Consider the following 12,702-nt stretch of genomic DNA (forward strand, 5'->3'; position numbering starts at 1 on the left):
ATTTAAAGGGAACATGAGGGGGATCTTCTTCATTTAGAGGGTGTTCAGTGTGGAACAAGCTGCCGGTGGAAGTGGTGGATGCAGTTTCTGGGTAGGTGCATGGATGGGAAAGGTATGATGGACTATGGTCTGGGTGCTGGTCGATGGGACGAGGCAGAATACCAGTTTGGCGTGGTCTACTTGGGCCAAAAGGCCTGTTTCTGTGCAGTGAGCTCTGTGACGAAGGGTTGTTCCTCATCATAAGGTGCAGCGTATATGTTTTCTGTTATGGAATAAAGCATATATTGGATATCAAAGTTCAAAGTGCACTTTATTATCTAAGTATGTATACTTTATACAACCTTGAGATTTATCTCCATACAGGCAGTCACAAAACAAAGAAACCCAATACAACCCATTAAAATCAAAAGCAGACCATCCAAACATCCAGTGTGCAGAGAGAGAAAATAACAATAAAAGCAAGCAAACAGCATTCAGAACTGAAGTTCACAATGCCAGACCTCACTGCACAGTTGCGGGTCATAGCCTCAGTCCAGCATAGAGACGAGTAAGCTTCACAGAGCGGCAAGCTGAACTGGCCTGTCTCTTGGCTCCAACCCTGACACCACGACCATTTCAATCTGGCCCAGCACTTAAATCATCCAAGTCTTGGGCCGTTCCTCACCCATGGGCTCAGGTCTGTCACCTCAATATGGTCAGTACCCAACCTTTCCAAGTTGGCTCAGTTCTTAAATCAAAGTACATATGTGTCACCATATACAACACTGAGGTTTGTTTTCTTGCAGGCAGACTCAAATCCATAATAGAATAATAATCATAATAGAATCAATGAGAGACCGCACCAACATGAGTGTTCAACCAAATATGGAGACAGTTCAAAGAGATTCCTAGGCTAATTGCTGGAATGAGATGATTGTCCTATCGCCAGCAAATAAGAAATTACAACAATATTCTTTAGAGTTTAGGAAAATGAGGGGTGATCACGCTGAACCATGTAAGGGGCCATGGGGACATGACAGGGTTGATGTCAACATATTACCACGAGAGAGAGAATCTGAAAAGAAGGGCCATTGTTGCAAGGGCAGTTGTCTAAAACCGTGTTGAGTACGAACATTTTGCTCAGAGGGTCGTGAATTTCCTGATCTCTCAATCGAGGACTATGCAAGCTCAATTCTTAGGGTCACGGAGTCATAAAGCACTGAAACGGGCTTCTCCAGCCCTTCTTGTCTGTGCCAAAGCTTTCACATATATTCAGGTCCTTAAGTCCTGGCAGCATTCTTTAAAATTTTCTCTGGACTCTTTAAATACATATTGATATTTTTCTTTTACATTCAGTACTAAGCAAAAGTCATAAGCACATATAAAAAAATTCTGTAAAGCGAAGATGCTTTCAAAAATAATGAAAAGTTTCTAAATATAAAAAAAATGACTATAAAGAGCAGTAAGCAGTAAAAAACTAAATCAAATCAATATTTGGTGTGACCACCGTTTGCATTTAAAACTGCGTCAATTCTCTTTGGTACACTGTCATGCAGTTTTATAAGAAAATCGGCTGGTATGTTGTTCCAAGCATCTTGGAGAACTTGCCACAGTTCTTCTACAGACTTTATAAGACCATTAGACCACAAGACTTTGGCTGTTTCACTTCCTTCTGTCTCTCTAGGTAATCTGAGACAGTGATGATTTTGAGATCAGGGCTCTGTGGAGGCCACACCATCTGAAACCATATAGAAAATCTGAGGTGCCTAGAACTTTTGCACAGTACCGTACAATGCAAGAACTGCACGCAAAATTCCCATTTGGGCCTCACCAACATTTTATACAATTCAACATAACATCCTAATTCCTGTAATCAATACTTCGATTTAGGAAAGCCTTGATAGATCTATCCGAAGGGCCTGTTTCCATGCTGTATTATTCTATGACGTTTTATTCGTTCATTATGTGCCATGTAGTATGACGCGGGCAGTCATTATCTTTCCATGATCATGATTGTTTTTGGCAGATTTTTCTACGGAAGTGGTTTGCCATTGCTTTCTTCTGGGTAGTGTCTTTACAAGATGGGTGACCCCAACCATTATCAATACTCTCAGAGATTGTCTGCCTGGCGTCAGTGATCACATAACCAGGACCAGGATATGCACCAACTGCTCATACGATAATCCACCATCTGCTCTCACAGCTTCATGTGATCCTGATCAGGGGGCTAAGCCCCTTGCCCAAGGGTGATCTGCAGGCTAATGGAGGGAAGGAATGCCTTAAACTTCCTTTGGTAGAGACATCTCTCCACCCTGCCACCCCAGTATGATTATTAGATGAGAATTTGATTAATCACATACAGCTCTTCTCTGAGAGGTACCCAGTTTACATAGAACATAGAATAGTACAGCACATTACAGGCCCTTCAGCCCACAATGTTGTGCCGACCCTCGAACCCTGCCTCCCATATAACCCCCCACCTTAAATTCCTGTCGAGTAGTCTCTTAAACTTCACAAGTGTACCTGCCTCCACCACTGACTCAGGCAGTACATTCCACGCACCAACCACTCTCTGAGTAAAAAACCTTCCTCTAATATCCCCCTTGAACTTCCCACCCCTTACCTTAAAGCCATGTCCTCTTGTATTGAGCAGTGGTGCCCTGGGGAAGAGGCGCTGGCTATCCACTCTATCTATTCTTCTTATTATCTTGTGCATCTTTATCATGTCTCCCCTCATCCTCCTTCTCTCCAAAGAGTAAAGCCCTAGCTCCCTTAATCTCTGATCATAATGCATATTCTCTAAACCAGGCAGCATCCTGGTAAATCTCCTCTGTACCCTTTCCAATGCTTCCACATTCTTCCTATAGTGAGGCGACCAGAACTGGACACAGTATTCCAAGTATGGCCTAACCAGAGTTTTATAGAGCTGCATCATTACATCGCAACTCTTAAACGCTATCCCTCGACTTATGAAAGCTAACACCCCATAAGCTTTCTTAACTACCCTATCCCCCTGTGAGGCAACTTTCAGGGATCTGTGGACATGTACCCCCAGATCCCTCTGCTCCTCCACACTACCAAGTATCCTGCCATTTACTTTGTACTCTGCCATGGAGTTTGTCCTTCCAAAGTGTACCACTTCACTCTTCTCCGGGTTGAACTCCATCTGCCACTTCTCAGCCCACTTCTGCATCCTATCAATGTCTCTCTGCAATCTTCGACAATCCTGTACACTATCTACAACACCACCAACCTTTGTGTCGTCTGCAAACTTGCCAACCCACCCCTCTACCCCCACACCCAGGTCGTTAATAAAAATCACGAAAAGTAGAGGTCCCAGAACAGATCCTTGTGGGACACCACTCGTCACAATCCTCCAATCTGAATGTACTCCCTCCACCATGACCCTCCGCCTTCTGCAGGCAAGCCAATTCTGAATCCACCTGGCCAAACTTTCCTGGATCCCATGCCTTCTGACTTTCTGAATAAGCCTACCGTGTGGAACCTTGTCAAATACCTTACTAAAATCCATATAGATCATATCCACTGCACTACCCTCATCTATATGCCTGGTCACCTCCTGGACCCAGCTTTCTGTGTGACCCCCTAGTCCCTACATCAAGGCAACTTGTGTGGTAAGTTCACTCTCCGAGTCTCACTCATTGGAACTGACTGTATTTTTTCCATCTGTTTCACAGGCATGATGCAGTGTGTGATTGCAGTAGCTGATAAAGTGTTTGAGGTTTTCCTTGCAGTTATGGCAGACAAGGTACCACATGTTTTACTTGAAATCATTCACTGGAATTGCCTCAAAGCAGGGGTTCCCAATCTAGGGTCCATGGACCCCCTTGGTTAATGGTAGAGGTCCATGGCATCAAAAAGGTTGGGAAGCCCTGCCTGAAAGCATTTTCAATGTACTTGTAACTCATGTTACATGAGCTGAGACTCATTGTCCCTCATGTATCGAGGACAGTTGAGCCAGTCCAGACTTTTCTCCTGGGAGTGAAGGAGTAGATTTGATAGAGATGTACTGTTACATCTCTTGCACTGTGCTGTAGTAATTTTATGTATTGCACTGTACTGCTGCCACAAAAAAAGCAACTTTCATGACATATATGAGTAATGATAAACCTGATTTTGATACGGGTCTCTATTGTGGACTGAGAGTGGGAAGTGGCAGGGAGAGGGGAATCATGGTTGGGAAAAGGGGAAGGGAGAGGGGAGGAAGTGGGAAACACATGAGAGACATTCTGTAATGATCAATAAACCAATTGTTTGGAATCAACTGACCTTGCCTGGTGTCTCAGGGTTGGGTGCGTCTGCACCCGTGACACCCCCACACCCCTGACACTTCTTCTCTGCCACCTGCCTCACTCCCTTCTCCCAGCACTCCACCTTCATCTTTCCCAACATCCTTTGCTTCCACCAGATTTGCAAACTCGCTCTCCACTCCACGTTGACAAATACGGTATTGAGCAAAAGTTTTTGGCACCCAAGCTTGTCTTGCCACTGGATCCAGATGGGGATTGAGAAGGGAGAGTGAGGCTGATGCTGTGCAACTCTCCCTCACTTAAATCCAAATCATGCGCTAGTCTCGACACTATCAATGGTGTCGAGGTCTTCATTGGTGACGACGATGGACGAAAAATAAAATTATATATATATCTTTTACACAGTATTATACAAGATGATAAGAGGCATAAATTGAGTTGATATCCAGCAACCTTTTATCAAGATGGAAATGGCTGACATGAGGGGTCATAATTTTAAAGTGATTGGAGGACAGTATAGGAGGGATGTCAGATGTAAGTTCTTTACACACAGAATGGTGAGTGAATGCATTACCCTGCCAAGAGTGGTGATAGAGGCCGGTATATTAGGGGTATTTAGGAACTTTTTGGATAAGTACATGGATGATAGAAAAATAGAGGGCTATATGGGAGGGAGGGATTAATTTGATCTTAGAGTAGGTTAAAAGGTAAGCACAACATTGTGGGCCAAAAGGCCTGTACTATGCTGTAGTGTTCTCTATTGTATGTAACTCTTTATAATGTATCTCACTGCTGTTGTCTTTAACAGCCCAAAACGAAGGAAAATGAGGAAGAGCTAGAGAAGCACGCACAGTTCCTGTTGGTGAATTTCAACCACGTTCACAAGAGGATTCGAAGGGTTGCTGACAAGTTTTTATCCGGCTTGGTCGATAAGTACGGCACAAAATTAACTTTGTTGGCTTTAAAACTGATATTGAAAGTTGTGATTTGCATTGTTGAAACCACAAGTATTTTGAAGTTTCTGTTTATATATTGTTACGTACCCCGTAACTGGGTTGCCAAACCAGCAAAAATAGAATGCTCGTCGGAGTCTGGATTACTAGGAACTAATAAAGTTTTATTGAAGACGTAAGTAATACAGTACTCTAATAGTAAGGATATCAATGTAACAGGTTAGCAATGATAATACACACATATACACAGAAATAGGGTAATAGGAATCAACCAAGCTCTATCGCAGTCTAGGGGTAAAATAATTAGTCTCAAGTGACGCAGAGTTCAGTTCAGTGCAGTTCGCAGTAATTGCTGTTGTTGTACCGTTGGAGCGAGAGAAAGAGATGCAATTTGGTTCAGGCAGACCTTTGATGTCTTCACAGTTGGTTTCGGGCAGACCCTTTTATCTCTTCTAATCCCCGCTGTGGTCACCAACTGTGACCCCTCCGTTCTGGATACGATCATTCTTCTGCGGTGAACCCGGCACTCAGGCAAGGGCGGACACACACCCCAGGTTCCCACTGATTGTACCTTTATACCCTGTGAGCTTCTGGTCGGTTCCCACGAACCGGACCTCCAAACTCTCACCAACTTTGGGGGCACACTACTCTTTCCAGGGTCTCGTGGTGCATCGCGTGCCTTAGCAAACCTGCTCTTTTTATCTGCTGGGGTATCACCTGTCCATCAAACTTCAACCAGTTCAGGTTCAAAGCAACCGGTCTGTCAATATTCTGAATTGTGTTTCTTTTCCGTTAATCTCTCTCTTCTCTCTTATTAGCATTTTGAATGTTTCTTCATTGTCTTTCTTATCTCCCTTATTAGCATCAATCCTCCGATAGCTTTGTTTGGCGTCACACCCTCACCCTTAAAAGGATTTTTACCGGGGTAAAAATTATGGGCATGAATGCACATTATTAGATACACATTAATATACAGGTAATCATCAGCTATGCGGCTAATACAGAGAACTTTAAGTTTTAACACCTTGACAGACAGTCAGCAGTCACATTGTTTGTTCTTTTTATATGTTTTATTTTAATATCAAATTCCTGTAAGACCAGGCTCCAACTTAGTAACCATTTGTTTTTATCCTTCATAGTGGCCAAAACCACTAATGGATTGTGATCAGTGTAAATTATTAGTGGTTTCCATGCCAGACAAATATAAACCTCAAAATGTTGTAATGCTAGTATGATTGCCGGTAATTCCTTCTCCACAGTGGAATAATTTCTCTGATGGACATTAAACTTCTTAGAAAAATAAGGCACTGGGTGGTCAATCTCCTCGTTGTCTGTCTGTAACAGCACTGCCCTGGCTGCTTTGTCACTAGCATCTGTTGCTAGGGAGAAGGGTTTCGAAAAGTCAGGCACATTCAATACAGGGTGGTGACACAGAATCGCCTTCAGGCTCTCGAAGGCTTGTTGACAAAGGTCGTCTCACATAAACTTCGCATTCTTCGGCAAGAGCTTAGTAAGAGGGAGGGTAATGTCCGCAAAGTTTTGCAAAACTTCCGATAGTACCCCACCATTCCCAAGAACCTTCTCAGGGCTGTCTTGTCCGTCAGGATGGGAACTTCAGAGATAGCCTGCACCTTAGCCTGCATCGGGGTCAGCTGCCCCTGTCGTACCACAAATCCCAGATAAGTGACCTTCTCGTGGCCGAATTCACTTTTTGCGAGGTTCACTGTCAGGTTGGCTTCAGACAGCCATTTAAGCAGTTCCTCTACTGCCACAATATGCTCCATATATCTATCTAGTTATCTATTTATTTATTTATTTAATAAATGATTTATTTATTTAGGTAGATAGGTTGGTAGGTTAATTGGTCATTATAAATTGTCCCATGATCAGGCTACGATTAAATCGGGAGATTGTTGGGTGGCGTGGCTTTAGGGGCTGGAAAGGCCTATTCCACGCTGTATCTCACTAAATAAAAATTTAAAGGTAGAAAAAACTTACCAAACGCATCTTCACTTCTGTAAAATCATTGATATTTTAACAGTTCTACCAGTATGTTTTAAGGGCAGATTGTATCTTCTCTTTAAAATTGATCAAGTGTAAAGCTGGTAGGACAGGACCTTTCAATCAAAGTGCAAAGTAAATTTATTATCAGAGTACATATATGTCACCATATACACCCTGAGATTCATTTTCTCGCCGGCGTACTCAACAACTCTCTAGAATAATAACCGTAAAGATTACCCAACTTGGGCATTCAACTAGAGTGCTGAGAATAACAAGCTGCAAATACAAAAAGGAAGAAATAATAATAATAAATAAATAAATAAGCAATGTGGGCACGTGGCCAAGTGGTTAAGGCATTGGACTAGCTATCTGAAGGTCTTGAGTTCGAGCCGCAGCTGAAGGAACGTGTTGTGTCCTTGAACAAGGCATTTAATCACACATTGCTCTGCGACGACACTGGTGCCAAGCTGTATGGGTCCTAATGCCCTTCCCTTGCACAACATTGGTGTCGTGGAGAGGGGAGACTTGCAGCATGGGCAACTGCTGGTCTTCCATACAACCTTGCCCAGGCCTGTGCCCTGGAGAGTGAAGACTTTCCAGGCACAGATCCATGGTCTTGCAAGACTAACGGATGCCTTATATAAGCAATAAATATCGAGAACTTGAGATGAAAAGTCCTTGAAAGTGAGTCCATTGGTTGTGGGAACATTTCAGTGATGGGAGAAGTATGTTGAGTGAGGTTATCCCCTTTGGTTCAAGAGCCTGATGGTTGAGGGGTAAGATACCACTGTATCTTGCTCCACATGCATGACGGTGACATACTGGCATTTCTCCATACGTCATAACTTGTGGGTCAAACACAGAACTTTAAGATAGCAGATAGATTTGAAGTTCACAGAAGTACAAATTTTATAGACAATTAGAAGTTCAGTACAGATTCTCCCAGTGCTTACACAATCAAAGTTCAAAGCTAATTTATTATCAAGGTACATACGGGGGGCGATTGATAAGTTCGTGGCCTACGGTAGAAGGAGTTCATTTTAGAAAACCTAACACATTCAGTTTTCAACATTGTCCCTTCCTACATTTACACACTTAATCCAGCGGTCGTGGAGCATACGGATCTTGGACCTCCAGATAGTGTCCACAGCAGGGGTGATTGATAAGTTCATGGCCTAAGTTAGAAGGAGATGAGTTATACAGCCCTTGTTACATGCACATACAGTTCAAATCTTTGAGTGATTATACAGAAAGTTTGAAGTTAATAATTCATCAGTTAATAACGCATCAGGGGTGACTGATAAGTTTGTGGCCTAAGGTAGAAGGAGATGAGTTATTAACTTCAAACTTTCTGCATAATCACCAAAAGAGTTGATCTGCATGTGCATGTAGCGAGAGCTGTATAACTCATCTCCTTCTACCTTAGGTCACCAACTTATCAATCACCCCTGCTGTGGACACTTTCTGGAGGTCCAAGATCCGTATGCTCTACAACCGCTGGACTAAATGTGTAAATGTATGTTGAAAAATAAATGTGCTAGGTTTTCTAAAATTGACTCCTTCTACCTTAGGCCACGAACTTATCAATCACTCCTCGTATACGTCATCATATACAACCCTGAGATTCATTTTTTTGTGGGCATGTTCAGCAAATCTTCTTCCTCTTCTTCTTCTTGTGCCCTTGACTCTTGGTGAAGTCGTCGGGGCACCGTCATGGCAGGCTTTGCACCAGTTTGGTATGCTCATCATGCGGCGTGTTTTGGGCATCTGAAACCTGGCGGAGCCCATCCCTCGCCAGGTTTGACCACAGCTGATTTCCTCCAACTAGATGGCTCGCCTTGGTCGTGAACATGTCAAAGCAGCACTCACAACACGCTGGGGGACCTCAGCAGGTCGGGCGGCATCCGTGGAAAAGATCGGTCGACGTTTTGGGCCGGAACCCTTCATCAGGACTGTAGAGAGAAGGGGCAGAGGCCCTATAAAGAAGGTGGGAAGAGGGTGGGAAGGAGAAGGCTGGTAGGTTCCAGGTGAACAACCAGTAAGGGGAAAGATAAAGGGGTGGGGGAGGGGAGGCAAGGAGGTCATAGTCATACTTTATTGATCCTGGGGGAAATTGGTTAATAGGCAAGAAAGGTGAAGAAGGAATAGGGGAAAACACAATGGGTGGTAGCAGGAGGCGGGACCATGAGGGAGGTGATATGCAGCTGGGGGAGGGGGCAGAGTGACATAGGGATAGGGGAAGGGAGGGGGAGGGAATTACTGGAAGTTGGAGAATTCTATGTTCATACCAAGGAGCTGGAGACTACCTAGATGGTATATGAGGTGTTGCTCCTCCAACCTGAGTTTAGCCTCATCATGGCAGTAGAGGAGGCCATGTATGGACGTATCTGAATGGGAGTGGGAAGCAGAGCTGAAGTGGGTGGCTACTGGGAGATCCTGTCTGTTTTGGCGGACGGAGCGGAGGAGGTCGACGAAGCGGTCCCTCAATCTGCGTCGGGTTTCACCGATGTAGAGGAGGCCGCACCGGGAGCACCGGATGCAATAGATGACCCCAACAGACTCACAAGTGAAGTGTTGCCTCACTTGGAAGGACTGTTTGGGGCCCTGAATGGTGGCAAGAGAGGAGGTGTAGGGACAGGTGTAGCACTTGCGCTTACAGGGATAAGTGCCAGGTGGGAGATCCGTGAGGAGGGACCGATCCCTGCAGAAAGCAGAGGGGTCTGGAGAGGGAAAGATGTGCTTAGTGGTGCGGTCCTGTTGAAGGTGGCGGAAGTTGCAGAGGATAATGTGCTGGATCCGGAGGCTGCTGGGGTGGTAGGTGAGGACAAGGGGAACTCTGTCCCTGTTGTGGTAGCGGGAGGATGGGGTGAGAGCCGAAGTGCGAGAAATGGAGGAGATGCGGGTGAGGGCATCATTGATGACAGCAGAAGGAAAACCACGATCCTTAAAGAAAGAGGACATTTGAGATGTCCTGGAACGGAAAACCTCCTCCCCGGAGCAGATGCGGCGGAGACGGAGGAAATGGGAATAGGGAATGGCATTTTTGCATGTGACAGACAGCAGAAGGGAAACCATGATCCTTAAAGAAAGAGGCAGAAGGGAAACCACAATCCCCTTACTGGTCTTTCACCTGGAACCTACCAGCCTTCTCCTTCCCACCCTCCCCCCACCTTCTTTATAGGGCCTCTGCCCTTCCCTCTACAGTCCTGACAAAGAGTTCCGGCCCAAAACGTCGACCGATCTTTTCCACGGATGCTGCCCGACCTGCTGAGTTCCTCCAGCGTGTTGTGAGTGTTGCTTTGACCTCAGCATCTGCAAATTATTTTGTGATTACGTGGCCATTATAGTTCATCTGAGAACCTTTCCGCCCTGGCTGGTGACTTCATCATGGAAATCATTTGCCCAGTGGTGCTGTGTTAACACCAACCCCTCAGGTGGTTTAGCCCACCAGCTGAAGCGGTTTACTGGGGTATGGCGCTTGGAGCCAACACGTGAGAGATTTAGGAGATGGATGAGGACCAGTAATGCCCGTCCACCCTGTCTGATAGAGAGCAGCATGCCAGACATCAAAGGTACCACCTCTATCCAGAGCCCCCTATACCCCTATTCAGCAAATCTATGGAATAGTAACTATAACAGGATCAGCGAAAGATCAACCAGAGTGCAGAAAACAACAAACTGTGAAAATGCGAATGTAAATATATAGCAATAAATAATGAAAACATGATATAATGAGATAAGAAGTCCTTAAAATGAAACCATTGGTTGTGAAAACATCTCAATGGATGGGGGAGGTGAGTATAGTTCACGAGCCTGATGGTTGAGGGGTAATAACTGTTCTTGAACCTGGTGGTGCGAGTCCTGAGGCTCTGGTTCCTTCTACCCAATGGCAGCAGCGAGGAGAGACCATAACCTGGGTGGTGGGGATCTCTGCTGATGGATGCTGCTTTCCTACAACAGCTTTTCAATAGTTGAGAGGTTTATATGAGATGAACTGGGCTGACTCCACTAAGTTTTGTAGGATTTTCCCTTCAAAGATTTTGGTGTTTCCATACCAATGCAGCCAGTCAATACACTATCCATCACACATTTATAGAAGAATCATAAAATATAAAGGAATTGCTCAAATTCCACTGTCACTTTCTCCGAGCAAAGCCTTAGCAAGTCACTGACCTTCGTTCTTCATTCATTTGCAGATTCCCACATTTATTGTGGAGTGGTTCTGTGCTGAAAACGATGCTGGATATACTTCAGACACTTTCCCTTTCCCTCAGTGCGGTAAGAACCAGATGAAATTGATGGAAGAATGTTTGTGTGGCCAGAATAGATTAGTTTTGAAGAAAGGGGGGTGGGCGATATCATGGAAACCTAGCAAATATTGAAAGGCCAAGACAGAGTGGTCATGGAGAGGATCTTTCCTATGGCGTGGAAATCAGGACAGAGGGCAGAGCCTCAAAATACATGGATATCCCCTTAGAACAGAGTTGAGTAATTTCTTTAAAGCAGGGTTTCCTTACCTGAGGTCCACTGACCCCTTGCTTAATGGTATTGTTCCATGGCATGAAAAAGGTTGAGAACCCTTGATTTAGAGGGTGGTGAATCTGTGGAATTCATTGCCACAGGCAGCAGTAGAGGCCACGTCATTGGGTATATTGAAAGTGGAGATTGATCGCTTCTTGCTTAGTCTGGGCGTCAAAGATTAAGGGGAGAAGGCAGAAGAATGGGTTTGAGAGGGTATTAAATGACACGATGACGGAGAAGACTCAAAGGGCCGAATGGCTTAATTCTGCTCTTTTGTCTTATGGTCTAATTTGTTTTGCAGGATATCCACAAGGATCAACCTTTTTATGACATTCTAGATACCCCTTACAGAATCACTGTTCCGGATACCAATGAAGCCAGAGAGGTAATGTCTGCTTTCATATTCAAAGGTAAACAGTGATGAGGCCTGAATAAATCAAGATTTGGTTTATTATCACTAACTTGTATGACATGAAATTTATTGTTTTGAATTGAATTGATTTTATTACTTATAACCTTCATATACATGAGTAAAAACCTTTACGTTACGTCTCCATCTAAATGTGCAATGTGAAATTTATAGTAGTTTATAATAAATAGTATGCACAACAGGTCAGTCAATATAACATAGAAATACAATTGTATCAGCATGAATTAATCAGTCTAATGGCCTGGTGGAAGAAGCTGTCCCGGAGCCTGTTAATCCTGGCTTTTATGCTGCAGCACTGTTTCCCGGATGGCAGCAGCTGGAACAGTTTGTGGTTGGGGTGACTCAGGTCCCCAGTGATACTTTGGGCCTTTTACATACCTGTCTTTAAAAATGTTCTGAATAGGGGGAAGTTCTCATCTACAGATGCGCTGGGCTGTCCACACCACTCTCTGCAGAGTCCTGCGATTGAGGGAAGTACAGTTCTCATAGCGGTCAGTGATGCAGCCAGTCAGGAAGCTTTCAATTGTGCCGCCTAGAAAGTTCA

At 44.4% G+C, this 12,702-nt stretch overlaps 1 protein-coding gene across 4 annotated transcripts in view; it reads left to right on the forward strand.

The window, feature by feature from the left end:
• pi4kab (phosphatidylinositol 4-kinase, catalytic, alpha b) overlaps nt 1-12,702 on the forward strand; it is a 347,746-nt gene that overhangs the window by 186,963 nt on the left and 148,081 nt on the right. For all 4 annotated transcript variants that reach the window (XM_072240890.1, XM_072240891.1, XM_072240889.1 and 1 more), the window contains exons 24-27: nt 3,678-3,748; nt 5,059-5,183; nt 11,404-11,485; nt 12,030-12,113. In XM_072240890.1, the coding sequence (XP_072096991.1) occupies nt 3,678-3,748; nt 5,059-5,183; nt 11,404-11,485; nt 12,030-12,113 (362 nt within the window). The remainder of the gene's footprint in view (nt 1-3,677; nt 3,749-5,058; nt 5,184-11,403; nt 11,486-12,029; nt 12,114-12,702) is intronic.

This window comes from Mobula birostris, chromosome 22 (assembly GCF_030028105.1).
Source record: "Mobula birostris isolate sMobBir1 chromosome 22, sMobBir1.hap1, whole genome shotgun sequence".
NCBI lineage: Eukaryota > Metazoa > Chordata > Chondrichthyes > Myliobatiformes > Myliobatidae > Mobula > Mobula birostris.